This window comes from Heptranchias perlo, chromosome 5 (genome assembly GCF_035084215.1).
Source record: "Heptranchias perlo isolate sHepPer1 chromosome 5, sHepPer1.hap1, whole genome shotgun sequence".
NCBI lineage: Eukaryota > Metazoa > Chordata > Chondrichthyes > Hexanchiformes > Hexanchidae > Heptranchias > Heptranchias perlo.
The window spans coordinates 72,493,156-72,512,705 of NC_090329.1; the positions used below are offsets into that span (position 1 = coordinate 72,493,156).

General features: G+C 42.3%; 1 protein-coding gene across 50 annotated transcripts in view; it reads left to right on the forward strand.

Annotated features, from left to right (window-relative positions):
- trdn (triadin) overlaps positions 1 to 19,550 on the forward strand; it is a 471,335-nt gene that overhangs the window by 92,439 nt on the left and 359,346 nt on the right. For 49 of the 50 annotated variants that reach the window (XM_067984607.1, XM_067984633.1, XM_067984632.1 and 46 more), the window contains 3 exons: positions 11,556 to 11,567; positions 13,282 to 13,353; positions 18,893 to 19,204. In XM_067984607.1, coding sequence (XP_067840708.1) covers positions 11,556 to 11,567; positions 13,282 to 13,353; positions 18,893 to 19,204 — 396 coding nt within the window. The remainder of the gene's footprint in view (positions 1 to 11,555; positions 11,568 to 13,281; positions 13,354 to 18,892; positions 19,205 to 19,550) is intronic. The other variant, XM_067984599.1, reaches the window with a different exon arrangement.

Consider the following 19,550-nt stretch of genomic DNA (forward strand, 5'->3'; position numbering starts at 1 on the left):
TAAACGCTGTACTTACAAGAGCAGGACAGAGAATGAGTACTCTGCGTTGAGTGGCTTAACTCCTGAACCTTCAACGCCTCTCCAAAATCTACAAGATTCAAGTCAAAGGTATGATGGAATGTGTACCACTTGTCTGGATGGGTGTAATCATAACAATACTCAAGAAACTCAACACCATCTGGGACAGAGTAGTTTGCTTGATCGGCGCCCTTTGCCACTGGACTCATTATCCACCCTTTCCACCACCAGTGCACCATGGCTGCAGTATGTATGATCTATAGGATGCATTGCAGCAACTCACCAAGGTTACCTCCCTCCCATGCAACCCCTACTACTGAGAAGGACAAGAGCAGCTATGTTGTGGGAACACTATCACTTCCAATTTCCCCTCCAAATCCCACACCATCCTGACTTGGACATATATAGTCATTGCTTCTTTGTCACTGGGTCAATATCTCGGAATTCTCTGCCATACAATATTATGGGAGCACCATCACATAAGGACTGCAGTGGTTCAAAGGCAGCTAGGGATGGGCAATAAATGTGGTCTTGCCAATGTTGCCAATATCTCAAGAACAAATAATTCAATAAAATCTAAGCTTCAATGGTAGTAGTTCTCTTGGTACCTGAGTTGGCAAGTGCACTGCTTCGAGTACATCTGAGCCATAGAGAACAGGAAGATTCCAGGTTTAATGCCTGGTCTATACCAAGTTAGCTGGTCGCATGGTGGTGGTAAGGCCACTATAGCTGATCTCAATGTTTCTGAACTGAAAGGAGTTAAATTAGCCATGGTTCCCACTCCTGATTATTATCCAGTGACCCCATTGGAAAATTTACATGTGTGGAAGTTGGCTGAGGACAGGACTGGCCTCCACGATAGAACAACAACAACAACTTGCATTTATATAATGCCTTTAACGTAGAACAAACATCCCAAGGTGCTTCACAGAAAGGAAGAATCTTTAGGGACTAAATGGCCTATTCCTGTTCCCTTGTTCCTAGTGGCATTAGGAAAAAATGAACACCGAGCCAAAGAAGGAGATATTAGGAGAGGTGACCAAAAGAGGTGGATTTTAACAAGGGTTTTAAAGGAAGAAAAAGAAGTAGTCTGGCTGAGAGGTTTAGGGATTGTATTCCAGAGCATGGATGGCTGAAGGAACAGCTGCCAATGGTGGGGTGAAGGGGAGCTGCACAAGGGAAACTGGGAGATCGAAGTGCGGTTGTAGAGCTGGAAGAGGTTACAGAGAAGGGGAGGGGGGCATGTCTCCTCCTATAACACCCTCCATAAAACCCAACTCTTGACCAAGCTTTTGGTCATCCCTTCTAATCTTTCCTTCTTTGGTAACACACACCTCCAGGAATGTGTCCAACCAGAGTTGGCAACTTGAGTTCGTATATTTGTGAAAGCTGAACCCATGTCTGAAGACGATTTTGCCAAGTGACAGCATATAGATAAGGAAAAGGACGGGGGTCAAGGATAGATTCTGAGTGACTCCAGAGATAATGGTGCAGGGGCAGGAAGAGAAGAATAATCTGCAAGTACTGACTATTCAGGCTCCACATGAAGAATGGTCACTTTGCTGAGATACTGGACAACATTTGGTGGTCTGTTGTCTGAACCCTCAGCACTTTCAGGAACGGAGGGGCAAAATATCAATATGCATCCACATACCACCAAATATTCATCCATATACCATCGCATATTCATCCATATACCATCGCATATTCATCCATATACCATCAAATATTCATCTATATATCATCAAATAGTCACCCTTATAACGCCCTTTGGCGTTGAATATTCATCCATATATCATCAAATATTCATCCACATACCGTCAAATATTCATCTCTTAACGTTGAATATTCATCCATACAACATCGATAGCAATGTCTGACTGAGTTTTAAAAATCTTATTTTGGTGGTTTGTGTTTGTTTCTTTCAAATTATTAATGAGTTACTCTACTTCATGGAGCATGCTCTACGTGCTTTGCTTTCAATAGTTATCACAACCTTTGGCTGAGATTCCAGTTATATTTTGTTATCTACATAAAGTGGGCTTTCTGCTTGGTAACTGGTACTCCCTAGATGTCTTACTAAACAGAATACTATTGATTCAAAACAAAAAGCCTGTCAAGGAGGGGAACTCATGAGCATAACATGAGTCAGGGACCTTACATTAGTCATCATAGATAACTGGAGAAAAATAGCTTTCCCTGCTATTTGTTCAATTTAAAGTACTCTTGTACTGAAAATGATTTATTTTTCCATCAATATATATTTGTGTGTTCTGAAGAGTACTGTGTTTTTCGTCACAAAATTTTATTATTGGCACTTTTCTTGTGGATTTATGAATGTGTAACACTGACTTCTTAAAACTTCACAGTTGGGCTTACTCCAAGCAGACCCTGCCCACCATATCCTCCTCCCACTAAACTCTAATAGAGTATTGGGAACAGATGGATAAAATAAACATCATTTACTGAAACACAAGAAAGTAAGTTATCAATCAGTACAGCCACACTGGAATCAAGCTTCACCATTCACGTAATTCGACTGCTTTCAGTAGGATCTACTCTGTGTACACTTGAACAACACAACTTGTATTGACCAAAGCCTTGTATTTCACGCACAGTAAAAATAAAAAGCTTCTTCAATTTTGAGACAGCATAGTACATGGCTTTTGTAACTTAACATATATTATTCCATAAAAGTAAAAGTAAAAGCAGCATTTTTCATAGAAAGTACTGCAAATTATTTAAGTGAAAGGGCCTTGAATTTCCATGGGCTAGCAGTGCACTCCTGGCATCAATTGACCAGAAGCCCAGCGAATGTGCAGGAAATTGGGCAGGACCTGGAAATGTTGGGTCCTAGCCCAAACTGTGAGTTTGTGTTGGGGCCTGTTTGGGGTGGAACCTCAATCCACCCAAAACATGGCTTCTGGCATCAGAGGTATCAGGGACGAAAGGATGGAATGACTATCGTGCGAATGTCCTCAGTTCCATCCTCTCTAATGTCTAGTGACCTGGATGCTGGGATGAACCCGACATATAAGTCCTTGGAGCAGCGGAAGTGGGATCCACCTGAGGGATGCAGGCCTGAGTCCTGACCTGGACCCCCCCACCCATCAGATGCCAGCAGCTGTACTAAAATCAGCCCCCTCTAAAAGCGGGTAGATTGGGTAGGGAACACAAATATCTTTCAGGCAGGCCAGTGCTGCTTTTCGCAATGGCCCTCCCGACATGCACCCAAAATGTGACCATATGTGCGCAAATGTGTCCATTGTTTCCATGTAAATAAGGTGACCTCCATTGACCCCAGATACTACAGCGGAGTCAGGAGTGGAGGTCACCAGTGACTGCTCCCTCTTAATTCCAGTGGTGGAGCAGGCCTGAAGATTTTCAGGGTGAAGGTGTGGCATTGTTTCTGTACATAGATCATAACCTTTTAAGTCATGTGAAAGAGTGGGCATGATTATAAAACTCGCTTCTTGACATTTTATTCACACCAACTTTTTTCACCATTTTCAAATAGAGGAAAATATACCCCCTAATTTGTAATGTATCAATAGTAAGTTTCAACCCAATCCTCATACAATCTCATGGCTCTATCTCATACTCACCCTCTCGTGCATCTCTTTCACAGTCAGCCTGACTCAACCTGCCACTACCTGTGCTGCAGCCACAGGGCATGCATCACATATGTGCAGTAGGCAGCGTAAGGCAAACGTGTCGTGAGCATGAAGGGGATGCACAAGGGTGTTTGAGGGTTTGTCATGGTTGTTACTTGTATTGAATTTCTGACCAACTCACATTACATATTATATTGTCACCACTACTGCCACGTCTTCGCGAATCTTGTCTGGTTTGTGCAATAATGCCCTTTCCTGAGGATCACAATGAAGACCCACAACTGATGACACCCATTGTGTCACTGCAGAATGGTGTAGGTGTATTTGCAGGGCTCTTTTGTGGAGACGTCGGCGATGTCCCCGGTGGCACCCTGGAAGGATGCGGAGGAGAAGATGTTGAGGGCAGTGGTGATTTTGACAGCAACAAGTAAGAAGATGGTGCTCGGGCCAACCGGGAGCAGCTCGGCATGAAGGAGGCTGCAGATGTCCACGACTACATGTCGAGTGACTCTGAGCCTCCGTGTGCACTGCTGCTCAGAGAGGTCCAGGAAGCTGAGCCTCGGTCTGTGGACCCTGTGGCGAGGGTAGTGCCCTCTGCGACACATCTCTCTCTGCCTTTGCCCTCCCTCCTGCTGTGCAGGTGGATGTGTCACAGCACTCTGTTGTGGAGCTCCACGTGTCAGAGGTGGACGGCGTGGACGGTGATGCTGTTCGCCCTCCGAGGAGGTCATGACTGCAGCTACGGCGGCCCCCATCCGGAAGATGAGGGGGTCCGCAAGGTAGGTACATGTCTCTGGACCCCGGGGTAAGTGTGCAAGTTGGTGAATTTGATTGTCAGGAGGAGGGTGGTGGAGGCCAAACTTTGTCCCAAGTGACAGAGTGGCCTCCTGCAATGAGTGAGGGTCTTCCCCCCCCCCCCCCCAAACTGTCAAATGGACCTTTGCAGCTGCCACAGGCTGACAGCTGCAACACCTCCATTTGAACTGGGAGTGTTTCCCCCAGTTTGGGAAACAGTCCCAGTTGTCAATAAAATCCCACCCCTCCTCACATAATCCCTTAATCAGGTCTGTTAATGACCTGAAATAGCAAGGTAAATACTCTCAAGTGGCACCCCGCTGGCTTTAATTGCCTGCGGGATTCCCACATGCGGGGGCTGCGTGCGCACGCCGGCGCGTCTGTGGGGAACCCGGAAGTGGGCGGGTTGGAGCCGGGCTCCTGACCCGCTATCAGATTCCCCGATTTTCGGAGCCCCCCCCGCCAGGAACGCACCCGATAACGGGTGCGAAAATGAAGCCCATGTTGTTGCATTCATAAATTTTGTAACCAAATGGCTAATATATTCACTGGGGCCAGTTTTAGTCTAGCAGTCTAAAAAAGATGGAAAGCTGACGCCATGGGATTAGTACCTGTCCGAGCCAAGCAATGCTAAACCAGGCCAAATTTCGAAGTTCAGCTACATTAACATATCATGGCTGGCCCACAGGCACAAACAGCAGCTGAGTTGGTAGCCTGCCCATTAGGGGGACTGGAAAATCATGCACTGCTGCAGATCTTTAAGACCTGCAGCAGCTTAAAGGGATATTGCGCTATTCCTGGTACAAGAATAGTAACAACTGTCTTCCGGTTCACAAGTACATTAATGTGCAATTGAGGAAGCGACAGAGTGTCTCATTTCTCAGATGAGGCAATGAAGATCTAGGTGGATCAAGTTTGGTAGAGGTGGGACATCCTGTTACTCTCGGACAGATGTTAACTCTCAGAGATGATGTTAGGCAGGAGGTAGCAAGCCATATTAATGCCAGAAGCTTATTCCCTAGTACTTGGCTGCAGTGCAGAAAGACATTCAATGAGCTCAGCAAATGTACTAAGGTAGAAAATCCTACTCACATCACTCATTGTTTCCATTGTACAGGGCACGATCCATATCCTGCCTCCTCCAATCTGTCATTTCCTTTGGAGCTTCCCATGGTTGCCCATTAGGCAGCAGGTTATACTTTGCTGCACCTCCTTTCTATATTTTCCTCACATTTTGAAAAGCTGCAGCCCCACCAATTCCTTCCAACAATTGTAACAGCAGAAAGGTTATTCCTCTCATCATACACACCGTGGGCAGCAGGATGATGGTGAAGGGTGAAAGCCCTTTTGCTACTATCAATTATCTACCTCCTTGCAGAACAAAATTGCCTGCAACAGAGGGAGAGAAGCCTCCTAAGAGAAGGCCCCTTAAACTCTGTACTCTCACCCATTATGAAGAGGCTGTGCAAAAAATCTTGGGCAAATGCAATATCAAGGAAGCAGGAGTTGGGAAGATTGAGGCCTGGTCTCAAATGAGGGTGAGTATCCTTTTCTCATGCCCAACTCCTTCACTCACTACCACCACATCTGGTTGTGCTGGAGGGATTTTAATTGGGAGTTTCAAGAGAGATGGGCACAGTTGGGAGGTGAAACCCACTCAAGGACTTGAGGGAGGAAGGGGAGGGATGGTTGAGGGTGGGCATTTTGAGTAGGGGCTGATAACAGTGGTTTTGAAGGGGAGAGTAAAGGAACCCAATAACAATATCAGCTAACATGGCATTGAGGAGCGGTATTGAGGAGCGGTACTTGATTTGGTGGGGAGGGATTCAATGGAGCGAGAGGTATGTCTCATAAGAGAGAAGAGTTTGAAGAGAGCAAAGGGGAATTTTCAGTAGTTGCAGGCTCAGCATACCTTATGTTAATGAGGTGGGAGGGGCATTGCCTAACCTCCTGCCTCATTCTCCTTTGTGTGCACCTTTGTGAACCCAAATGGAGAAGCACCCCAAAAAAGCTGGCAGTGGTGCTTCCACCATTACACGTGCAGAATGGAGGGTCTATGGTGGTCCCTGATGCACCCTGAAGATACAGGGACCACCAGATACGTTGAACTTTGACCACCTCCCAAAAAACAGTGCACTTCAGTCTGTTGCGCCTGTCTGGTACCCAGCAGGGCCCTGGAGAGGAATATTAACCCTCTGTTTTGTCACAATAAGATGAAAATGTTATCTAAACAAAACTCATAACTCAAGAAGAAATTCATTTGATGATGACCCTAATTAATATCTATTCATTTTACCATGAGAAGCAATGAAGTAGCAAAGCCAAGATCACCAATTCTAAGCATAACACAAAGACACATAATGACGATAAACTTGATACATGATGGAACCAGTCAAAACAGGCTGGTTTGAGTTGGCTTATGATGAGCTGCAGTCTGACAGTTGATTGAGAAACACACCTCATTTGAATTGCACCTCCTGTTTGTGATGGACAATGGCCATCATGAAGGCTATGGTAGAGTGCCCTGCATTGCTGGCTGGAGGAGAGTGCCTGGTGCCAAGAAATGCTGTTGAGGATATATGGAGGGGATGTGAAAAATATGCTTTGGAAGTGACTGACACTTTGAAGGTTAATTGCCTGAAGCTAAAACCAAAAGTTTTATGCTGATTTTCTAAATGGTGTTGTCTAGAGGACATTGTTATCATTATTTGCCTATGCAGGAAGTAAGAGAAAGACATTAATAAAAAATCTGCACTTTGATGTCATCATTTGCGATAAAAGTGAATAATAATTAATAGCATTTGTAATATCTTACATTAATAAATCAAGGGGAAATCAGAACATATGTAGCAATAAAGAGCACAGAGTGGGCCTATTCATCATAATGAGAGTAGTTACTTTACATAAAGACATTGTCAAGTTCATTGTGCTTTTTAATAAACTTGATTGTCATCTGATAATGAGCAAGATTGGTTTTCATGGAAACATGAAATCATGTTCATTATTTCTTGCGTAGTACATTTATTGGCCATGCATCTTTTATGCCCAGACTTTATCAACAATCTATCATAATGAAAAAAGGGGAGAGTGATTAAGATAGATCACTAAGTTTGAACTGTCCTTCAATGCAATTACATACTCTCTTGCAGTCTGCAATAAGCCAAGATGAGATTGCTGCAAAATTAAGGCTATCTGTCTTAATGCTAGCTGCATTCTTTCCTACTGTGGGCAAAATAAGTAGCCATCAAGGAAAGTGCTACATTAGGAACATAGGAACAGGAGTAGGCCATTCAGCCCCTCGTGCATGCTCCGCCATTTGATACGATCATGGCTGATCTGTGATCTAACTCCATATACCTGCCTTTGGCCCATATCCCTTAATACCTTTGGTTGCCAAAAAGCTATCTATCTCAGATTTAAATTTAGCAATTGAGCTAGTATCAATTGCCGTTTGTGGAAGAGAGTTCCAAACTTCTACAACCCTTTGTGTGCAGAAATGTTTTCTAATCTCGCTCCTGAAAGGTCTGGCTCTAATTTTTAGACTGTGCCCCGTACTCCTAAAATCCCCAACCAGCAGAAATAGTTTCGCTCTATCCACCCTATCTGTTCCCCTTAATATCTTATAAACTTCGATCAAATCACCCCTTAACCTTCGAAACTCTAGAGAATACCACCCCAATTTGTGTAATCTCTCCTCGTAACGTAACCCTTGAAGTCCGGGTTCATATGTTACCGATAAAGACTATAGCCTGGAAAATGCCTGGGGTCCTGCTCCGCCAATGTAAGTGCAGTGGAGTGGTACTTATGCCCGCCAAAATGGCTGACCCGATCAGAAATTCTGGGGTCAGCTAATTTAAATAATGCTGGTGGGACAAGGGTGGGAGTCCTGCCAGCAGTGGTCCAGATAGGCCAGGGGAGCCAGAAAATTTGGTAAGGGGACAGAGCAAGAATGTAACCTCTATTTAAAGGGCTGAGCAGGCTGTTGGAAGAGGGACTGAACTGGCTGGAGCTGAAGATGGAAAAAGGTGAGCTGCTAATTTTTTTAGATGATGTGGAAGTGCTGTTGCACAACTTTGGAAATGGAGGAATGTCATTGTTGGAGTACCTGGGAAGTGGCCATCACATGCTGCAGCACAGGCCATGTGGATGGAGGTGACTGTGGTTGTTAGTGGGACCTCCATAACATCAAGGACCCCATTGCAATATCGGAAGAAGTGTAATAACCTGACTAGGAAAGCAAAGGTAAAATTATTTTCAGATGAATAATAGGGCAGATAACTGAATCACAGAGAAGAAATTGGGTATTCCTTAGAACAGTATTGCCCTTTGGGGTATCACATGATACCCTCCCCATTGCCCCGGAAGCAAAGTAATTTGGCATCATTCATGTTCAGTATTTCACATCTTGCAATGCATGCTAGCACACTAAAGTCTCACAATCTAGGTCCTTGCTCCCCGAAACCTACTCTTACTACTGCCCATTCCACATGACTGCAGGATCTGGGATCTGTAGCATCCAATGAACACCATGCATTCCTCCTGCAGGAGAAGAAAGCACAAAATGCCAAGGAATGCCAAGCTACTGGAGGCTCACCCACCCCATCATTAACCCTCTGCCTTGCACTCAGCAGTCCAGAAACACTCACTGAAGGGGCTACAGATAGTGTAGATGTGGATTTACATGTGATGAGACAAAAGTCCCCTGGGCGTAAAAGTTGAGCGATGTGGTGACTTTCTGTGCCACAGTGAGAGCATTGTGCCGTGGACCTTGGTTGCAGATCTGGTTGGAGCAGTGAACAGAGCCCTTTCAAAGCTTCTAGACTGAAACATAGCCTCCAGAGACGGAGCTGCTAGGAAAGGTCTCAGAAAGTACGCCTGGGTCTATAAATCCTGCTGCATCGATAATGCTGGGATGGTTTGGCTTTCCTCTGGTGTTGTCTGATTAGTTTGGCTACTATTACAGCCTCCTGCTGCTCCTCTTTCTCCAGCATATAAAATTGGATTCCCATCAGGAAGGCTTTGGGCAGCCCTCAGATCCTAGCTCATTAATTCTCTTGCAATAGAATGCTTTCTGAGGATAACGCAGGGAAAGAGTGAAAACGTTTTTGTCATGCTTGCAGTGATTGTCAAAAAAAAGTCTTCACAGGCAATCTCAGTGAGCAGTGGCCTTTTAATGAAGCACTTGATGAATGGGCTGGGCAAACTGAGCCTTTTTGAACAGTGGCACACACTCTCAAGGGCAGTGGGAAGGTGAAAGTCCTAGAATTTAGACCACATGATGTCATCTTTGCATATGGTTGCCGTTATGAACGCTGCACGTTTCTTCAACCTGTCCTAAAACAGAACACAGTTTCTGGCAGGGCACTTTTCCAGTGGAACCCTGGCATAAATCTATCCCGTCAGAAATTCTTGACCCCACAAAGGCAAAAATCCTGACTTATGGCCTACTATAACCCAGGAATTTCTAGGCTTATTTTCTTATATTCAAGCTGCAGTTTTACTGCCACTTTTGTGTCAGTACCAAGCAGTCTTGAGCGCATATTAATGCAAAAGTGATAATGTAACTTGATTTACTTTGTAAATATGCCTGTGAGTTTTGCTGCAAAGAAGCTTTTAATCACACAAACAGAATGAAAGTCAAGTGTGTATAGTGTCTGCAGGGAAATGCATTCTATTGTACTCGTTTACTAAACTGCTGTCATTATTGTATACTCTACATCAAATAATTAGAATCTGTCTACTGTGCTTTTTTTCTAGATTTAATATGATTAAATGGTGAATTTTTGGGATTTTCCCCCCAATTTTCTTCACTTCTCTCCTGAAGATGCTGCTAGGTTCCAATTCATAGATGCATTAACCCTCTGGTACCTCACCCAAATGGTCATTTTTCATGTGTGAGCGCAGAGAATAAGTGTTAACAGGCTATTTAATCGTAAAGGACATCACAGCCAAGCTCTGGCCATCTCTCATCCAGTGTCTGGATGTCCATGCTATTCAGCAGTAGTCATTGGATAGCAATCAGGGACAGAGATCCGGCTGATTTTTCCTCCCCTAACCCAGGGTTTCTGAGGCCAATTGTAGACCCCTAATACCATATGGACTGATATCAGTTTACACAGCACAGGCCAGGGACCTTGTGTAGGAGCTACCTGGTTTTGTAACTGGAAAGTATATGTAGCCACTAAGCCACTGGGGAGGCTGAGGGAATCATTCCATGGCCAAGATGATAAGCAAGCTACCTGGTCACAAACGTATTTCTCTAACTGACCACCAGAAGATGTGCAAGGGCAATTTCTCCTCCAACTACCTTGTTTTGCCTGTGGAGAAATGCCTGACCTCCATCTCTGCTGGGAAGAGACCAACTCACCATTTGGGAGATTGTAGACCTGTATCCTACGCTTTATGTCACGGAGTGTTCTTATACCAGCATACAATAACACAAGGCTCAAAGTTTATTTTAATAAAAGATATATGATCAAATTCTGATCAAGATTATTTTTTTCTGTTGTAAATCTTGATCTTAAGGGTACTCCATAGTGCATTGAAGTATAACAGTCAGAGAGAAATTATACAGTTTTATCTTGAAGGTTTTACTCGTCCCCATCAAAAGATTAATGCGGTGTAACCATGCAATGTGATATTAGCTGATGAACAGGTTATATTGGTATGAAACTCCTTGGTCTACTATTTTAATTTAGGCATCAGCCCATTAATGTTTTAAATATAAACAAAATAAATAGATTAGCTCCTCCATTAAAATAGCAGGCAAAAGGATTTCATGTGAATAAATTAATCAATCATATACTGATATCACATGGTATCATTTCATCCTATAAACAGGTTAGGTAAAGTCCACAGAAATACAAATTATACATGGTCCATCACAAGGGATGAGTTCAGAGGGCTGAATGAACTTTCCATGATTCACGCTTTCTTATGTTCGTATCCTCTTTACTGGTTGTATTGATAGTTGTCACATGAACTAATATAATGTGCCTAATAGAAAAAGGCAATGTAGAAGCTGGCTATGCCAATTTGATAACTATTTCTGTGTTTTAATTATAGAAAAAATAACATACAGTTTAATTATTTTTAAAATGATTGTATTTCTTTCTTTGTCTTTTTTAGCTGCACCGCCAGGTAAGAGATTTTGCTTAGTCTTCAAATATATTTTGACTCACTTGTTCATTTTTTTGTAAATCTGACTGAATTGATATATGACAGTTAAAACACATTGGGCCTGAATTTACTGTAAGCAGCTAGACTTGCACTTGCCCATATACTTTCCATGAGCTTTTGCACTGAAAGTTGCTGTAAGTTAGAGATCTAAACATCGTGGCACCCTCAACAGGGCATCTAGGACCTGTGTGAACAGGTCAGAGGCTGGGTATTCTGCGGCAAGTGAGTCACCGCCTGACTCCCCAAAGCCTTTCTACCATCTACAAATCAGGAGTGTGATGGAATACTCTACACTTACCTGGATGAGTGTAGCTCCAACAACACTCAAGAAGCTTGACACCATCCAGGAGAAAGCAGCCCGCTTGATTGGCACCCTAGCCATCACCTTAAACATTCACTCCCTCCACCACCGGCGCACCATGGCTGCAGTGTGTACCATCTACAAGGTACAATGCAGCAACTCGCCAAGGCTTCTTCGACAGCACCTCCCAAACCCGCGACCTCTACCACCTACACTGACAAGGGCAGCAGGCACATGGGAACAACACCACCGGAACGTTCCCCTCCAAGTCACACACCATCCCGATTTGGAAATATATCGCCGTTCCTTCATCGTCGCTGGGTCAAAATCCTGGAACTCCCTACCTAACAGCACTGTGGGAGAACCTTCACCACACGGACTGCAGCGGTTCAAGAAGGTGGCTCACCACCACCTTCTCAAGGTAATTAGGGATGGGCAATAAATGCTGGTCTTTCCAGCGATGCCCACATCCCATGAATGAATAAAAAAATCCTTGTATCTCCTTAACCAATCAGATTGAAGAATTGTAAATGAGTAGCGCAGGGTCTGAACCCAGAAGTGTAAGTTGGAATAGTGAATTCAACCTCAAATCAGGTACAGAAAGTGAAATAAAGAGAGGGAAAGAAAGATTGGATTAAGAGAGATGAAAGAGACAGAAAGAAAAAGTTAAAAAAAGTTAAAATTATTTACATTTTAAAAAAATAATCTCCAACAACAATTAGAAGGAATGAGACTCCACACTTGTAAAAGTTAATTTTCAGTACCAGAGAGGTTTTTTTGGCAGTAATTAAGATTTATCACGCCGTTAAAAAGGGTACCGAGACTGAAAAGGACGAGCCCTAACTTTCTGAGGTGAGTTTGGTCCGTACCTACCATGCAAGTACAAGAACTTCACGCCGTTCAAGGTATTTCAATGGTGAGTCAGACAGCGAGATGCCGTTTTCGTGAAGCTGACGGTGAGTGGCGCATGTCGGACAGCGACTTCCGGATTTTCGCGTTGAAATGCGCATCTGCCCTTGGCTGAAGTTACTGTCTGATTTGTGCAGAAATGACAGTGAGCGCTGTTAGTCTCACCATTATTTTGGCAGTAAATTCTGGCCCAATATAATGCAGACAATAGAGCAAATGGTACTTACCGCATTCTGTACTTTTCCATGATGAAATTTTATCAGCTATCCTTTTAAACACCAGCTTTGTATTTTTGCTGAAATTAAATCATATTTTGATAAAAAAAATAATATATTTGGTGCACCATAATTACCATACTTAGTTTTCCTTGAGAATGGATTTTGTTTAATGGCATCCTTTGCCCATGTCTTTTAGTTGTGTTTTTCTTTGTTTTCCTAATCTTGATGTATGTGTTTTCACTCTCAGAGACTAAAAGACTTAAACCTGAAAGAAAGATAAAAGCAAAAGAAGAAACAAAACAAAAAGCTCCATCAAAAGGTAAACACCGCTCATAACCAGTAGAGGCACTTTGGTCAAGAGTTGGCTATCCTTGTTATCGGAACAAAGAAACACCAACACCATTACCCATACTTTTGATGGAATAGTTTTCTTATAGATAACAATACAGCCTGTCAAAATAACTGCTGCTTGAGGATGCATTTACACTGCAGCTACTGGCCTGCGTTTGGTAGTTGTTGTTTGGGTTCCAGACAGGGGATGGCTCCTACCTGGCTGGAACTGTAATAGTCCTGCCCAGGAGAGAGATGTATTCCACGATACACAATCACATGTGACAGCCTTGGCTCAGTGGTAGCATGCTCGCCTTTGAGTCGGAAGGTTGTGGTTTCAAGCCCCACTCTAAAGACTTGAGTACAAAATCTAGGCTGACACTCCAGAGCAGTGCTGAGGGAGTGCTTCATTGTCAGAGGTGCTGTTTTTCAGATGAGCCGTTAAACTGAAGCCCCATTTGTCTTCTTAGGTCAATGTAAAAGATCCAATGGTACTATTTTGAAGAAGAGCAGGGGACTTGTCCCCATTGTCCTGGCCAATATTTATCCCTGAACCAACATCACAAAAAAAAAGATTATCTGGCCATTATCTCATTGCTTTTTAGTGGGACCTTGCTGTGCAGCCAAATTGGCTGCCACGTCTCCTGCATTACAACAGTGCCTACACTTCAAAAGTATTTTAAGTGCTTTGGAATGTCCTGAGGTTGTGAAAGATTCTATATAAATGCAAGTCTTTCCTTCTTTTCTTTCATGGATAAGAAAAGCCATTCAGCCCATCTTAGTTCGTCCATCCAGAAAGATCCTAAAGTTTCCCCCATTTCAGCATCCAAAAGTTTCTGAAAAGATTCCAGGGTTTTTGCCTCTGTAACCTCCTCCAGTCCTACAGATTCTTTCGCTTGCCTGCATAACTTCGGTGGAATAGCCACGGAAACCTAGGAAAAAAGGTGAAAATAGAATTCACACCATTTTTCTGGATATCCAAAGGTCTTCCGGTGAAGTTGATACTACCATTTTATCATAGTAGGTACAGCACAGGAGGAGGCCATTTGGCCCATCATGTCTGTGCCGGCTCTTTGAAAAAGCTATCCATGTCCAATTAGTCCCACTCCCCTGCTCTTTCCCCATCGCCCTGTAATTTTTTTCCCTTCAAGTATTTAACCAATTCCCTTTTGAAAGTTACTATTGAATTTGTTTCCACCACCCTTTCAGGCAGTGCATTCCAGATCATTACAACTTGCTGCGTCAAAAAATGTTTCCTCATGTCGTCTCCGGCTCTTTTGCCAATCACCTTAGATCTCTGTGTCCTCTGGTTACTGATCCTTCTGCCACTGGAAACAGTTTTTCCTTATTTACTCTATCAAAACCGTTCATGATCTTAAACACCTCTATCAAATCTCCCCTTAACCTTCTCTGTTCTAAGGAGAACAACCCCAGCTTTTCCAGTCTCTCCACATAACTGAAGCCCCTCATCCCTGGTACCATTCCAGTAAATCTCTTCTGCACCTTCTCTAAGGCCTTGACATCCTTCCTAAAGTGTGGTGTCCAGGACTGAACACAATACTCCAACTGAGTCCTAACCAGAGTTTTATAAAGATTGAGTATAACATCCTTGCTTTTGTACTCTATGCCTCTATTAATAAAGCCCAGGATCCCATATGTTTTTTTAACAGCCTTCTCAACTTGTCCTGCTACCTTCAAAGATTTTTGTATGTACACCCCCCAGGTCTCTCTGTTACTGCACTCCCTTTAAAATTGTACCATTAGTTTATACTGCCTCTCCTCATCTTCCAACCAAAATATATCACTTCATTCGTCACAGCATTAAATTTCATCTGCCATGTGCCTGCCCATTTCACCAGTCTGTCTATGTCCTCCTGATGTCTGTTACTATTCTCCACATTGTTTACTACATTTCCAAGTTTTGTGTCATCTGCAAACTTTGAAATTATGCCCTGTATACTCAAGTCCAGGTCATTAATATATATCAAAAACAGTAGTGGTCCTAATACTGTCCCCTGGGGAACACCACTGTATACTTTCCTTCAGTCTGAAAAACAACCTTTTACTGCTCTCTGCTTTGTATCCATGCTGCACTGTCCCTTTAATCCCATGGGCTTTAATTTTGCTAATAAGTCTATTATGTGGTACATTATCAAATGCCTTTTAAAAGTCCATATACACAACATCAACTGTACTACCCTCATTAACTCCGTTACTTCATCAAAGAACTCAATCAAGTTAGTCAAACACGATTTTCCTTTAACAAATCCATGCTGACTTTCATTTATTAGCCCATACTTTTCCAAGTGCCAATTGATTTTGTCCCGGATTATTGTCTCTAAAAGCTTCCCCACCACCGACATTAGGCTGACTGACCTGTAATTGTCAGGTTTATCCCTCTCCCCTTTTTTGAACAGGGGTGTAACATTTACAATCCTCCAGAACTCTGGCACTGTCCTCATATTTAAGGAGGATTGGAAGGTTGTTGCCAGAGCCTCTGCATTTTCCAACCTTACTTCCCTCAGTAACCTAGGATGCATCCCATCTGGACCGAGTGACTTTTCTACTTTGAGTATTGCCAATCTTTTAAGTACCTCCTCTTTATCTATTTTTATCCCATCCAATATCACTACTATCTCCTCCTTTACTGCTACAATGGCAGCATCCTCTTCTCTAGTGAAGACCGACGTGAATTATTCATTTAGTACCTCAGCCATACCCTCTGCCTCCACAAGAAGATCTCCTTATTTGTCCCTAATCAGTCCCACCCTTCCTTTGACTACCCTTTTAATATTTATATGTTTATAAAAGACTTTTGGGTTCCCTTTTATATTAGCCGCTAATCTAGTCTTATATTCTCTCTTTACCCCTCATTCCCTTTTTTAGATCTCCTCTTTTCTGTATTCAGCCTGGTTCTCTATTGTATTATGAACCGTACATTTGTCATAAGCCTCCTTTTTCTGTTTTATTTTAATCTCTATATTTAGTTTTGGATGTTCTTCCTTTCCCGCTCATGGGAATGTGTCTACTCTGTACCCGAACCATCTCCTTCATGAAGGCCTCCCTTTGTTCAATTACTGTTTTGCTTACTAATTTTTGATTCCAATCCACCTGGGCAAGATCCCTTTTTAACTCATTGAAATTAGCCCTCCTGCAGTTAAGTATTTTTACATTTGATTGTTCCTTGTCCTTTTCCATAACTATTCTAAACCTAATGATATGATCACTGTTCCCCAAATGCTCCAACAATAAAATATGCTCCACTTGCCCCACTTCATTCCCCAGAACTAGATCCAGCACTGCTTCCTTTCTTGTTAGGCTGGAAACACACTGTTCAAGAAAGTTCTCTTGTATACATTTCAGGAATTCCTCTCCCTCTTTGCCCTTTACGCTGTTACTGTCCCAGTCTATATTGGGATAATTGAAGTCCCCCATTATTGCTACTCTATAGTTCTTGCATCTTTCTATAATTTGCCTGCAAATTTTCTCCTCTATCTCCTTTCCACTATTTGGTGGCCTATAGTATATACCCAGTAGCGTAATAGCTCCTTTATTGTTCCTTAATTCTAACCAAATAGATTCTGTCTTTCACCCCTCAAGTACATCATCCCATTCTAGTGCTATTAAAGTTTCTTTGGTCAATAATGCCTCCCCCTCCTTTCTTTCCTTCCCTATCTTTCCTGAATACCTGGTAGCCTGGAATATTGAGTACTCAATCATCCCCTTCTTTGAGCCAGGTCTCAGTTATTGCCATTATATCATAGTCCTATATGGTGGCCTGCAGCTCACCAACCTCATTTACCACGCTACGTTACAGCAGATGAGAGGAGAACCTCCATGGTAATTCACCCCTACTCTCTATTGCAACAAACTTTACCCTTGATGCACCCCTTTTTGGTCTAATTAGATAATGATTTAATCAGTGATGATGGCAAGGCAAGTATCTCTCCTTTGCTTATATTAGCATATCATTCAAATCATCAGCTCACTAATTTATGCTGGATTTTTTTAAGGCTGATCTAGTATTTTTTCTTTTGCAATTTTCCTTTCTCTAAAGATAAAACAAATTCTCGTAAATTAGTGAGTAACAAAATCTGTTATATTTGAAGGATCCACTCATGGGCATGGATCTGACACTGTCCCAAATTGTGTTGTTTGGGGCATTTGCGTACTGTTGATGGGTACCGACTAAATTTGCAGTGCAACTTCAGTGCAGGTGGGATGAAGGAAATTGTCAGTAGGGTTCGGATAATGTGTAAGTGGGCCAGCCTGATGATTTAAAGAAAACAAATTGCTCTGTTTGGTGAATAGGCCGGTTTCCACACTGCAATCGACTGCTCTGCCCAAGTGCAGAATTTGATCATATTCCATTTCTATAGTCTACTACTGCAGTGACAGTTCCTCATTAACCCCTACTGTACACTACTGATAAATGTTATCATATAATTAACATGTAAAAAAAAAATCAATAATTTACAAAAGAATCACAATTTTACCCATCGATTTCAGTTCCAAACCTCAGGAGGATATATTGATCTTGAAGCGGGTACAACGCAGATTCACCAGAATAATACCAGGGCTTAAGGGGTTAAATTATGAGGACAGATTGCATAAACTTGGCTTGTATTCCCTTGAGTTTAGAACATTGAGGTGTTTAAAATTATAAAGTGATTCAATAGGGTAAATGCAGTGTTACTATATGGCAGGGGAAGCCAGAACAAGGGGGCACAACCTTAAAATTCGAGCTTGGGCATTTAGGACTGAAATCAGGAAGCATTTCTTCACGCAAAGGGTAGTGGAAATCTGGAACTCTCTCCCCTAAAAGGCTGTGGATGCTAGGTCAATTAAAATGTTCAATTCTGATATTGATAGATTTTTGTTAGGTAAGCATATCGAGGGATATGGAATAAAGGTGGGTAAATGGAGTTCAGCCATGATCTAATTGAATGGTAGAACAAGCTTGAGGGGCTGAATGGCCTACTCCTGTCCCTACATTTATAAGAATGGACTTTGAGTTAGGATTATTTCTTTCAAGAATATAGGCTTAGAGGGGATATGATTAAGGTTTTTAAAATGATGAAGAAATTGGATACAATCTGATAGATAGGTTAGGACTGCCTTGTGGAACCTTACCCATGCAGATTGGAGAATCAGAGGCAGAGGTCAGCGTGCCTAATTTAAGGCACTTCCGATCTACTGGTGATTAAAATGAATTATTTGAAAATCAGGAGGGAGCACTGAGCCTCAGATACATTGACCAGCATGTTTGATTCTCCAATTAATGCTCCAGTCAAGCGAGTCTCCCAAGTGTGACATGAAGCTTTGAAAATTTACCCTAACATATACAGGATGCTGTGCTCCATACCCTAAACTATCTGAGCAGCACCACAGCAGATCCACGAGTGTTTTAAGAATATTTCTAGAGTTTTCCTTTTACAAGTAATTAAACATATTGGCAAATCATTTCATTTGAAAGCTGAGAGCCTTAAAGAGAAAAATTGCTTTAAAAAATTGTCTGTTTTCTCCAGTAGATAAAACTGTCAGAGTACCCAAGGTTGAAGAAAAAGTGAAGAAGCAGCTCAAAACAATTAAATTGGAGAAAAAGGTAGAGAAAGTAACGAATGTTAAAATAAAAACCAAGGAAGAGGAAAAAGCAAAGCCAAAGATCCAAGTAAAAAAGGAGAAGCCCATGAAACATGAAAAACCTGAGGCTGAAACAGAAAAGAAAGGTAAAAAGAGCGACAAGAAAGAGCCTGCAGATCTGAAGTCTGAGAAAGTAGGCAAAAGGAAGGAAAAAGTGAAAGATACCAAAGAGGAGAAGCCGAAATCAAAGGATAAAGGTGAAAAGATAAATATTGACAAAGAGGGCGTTAGTAATAAAAATCCAAGTAAGGCATCTGAGAGACATCAGAAGAAAAAACATGGGGCCTAAAATCAGTTTTTACAAGAGACAACTGTCTAAAAGAAAAAGTAATTGAGGTTTCTATTGTCTTTTATTTTGAATAGCAATGTAAGGTACAACGATTAAAATCATTTAGACCCTTTCACATTATTTATAATGAAACCTTAACCAAGGATTATTCTGACAGTGAAGGAAAGTAGCTGAATAGTGTTTTCTTTCCAATTGGTTCTTCATATCATATTTCGCCTTTTAATAACTTGCCTCATCTGTGTGACTCAGATGCC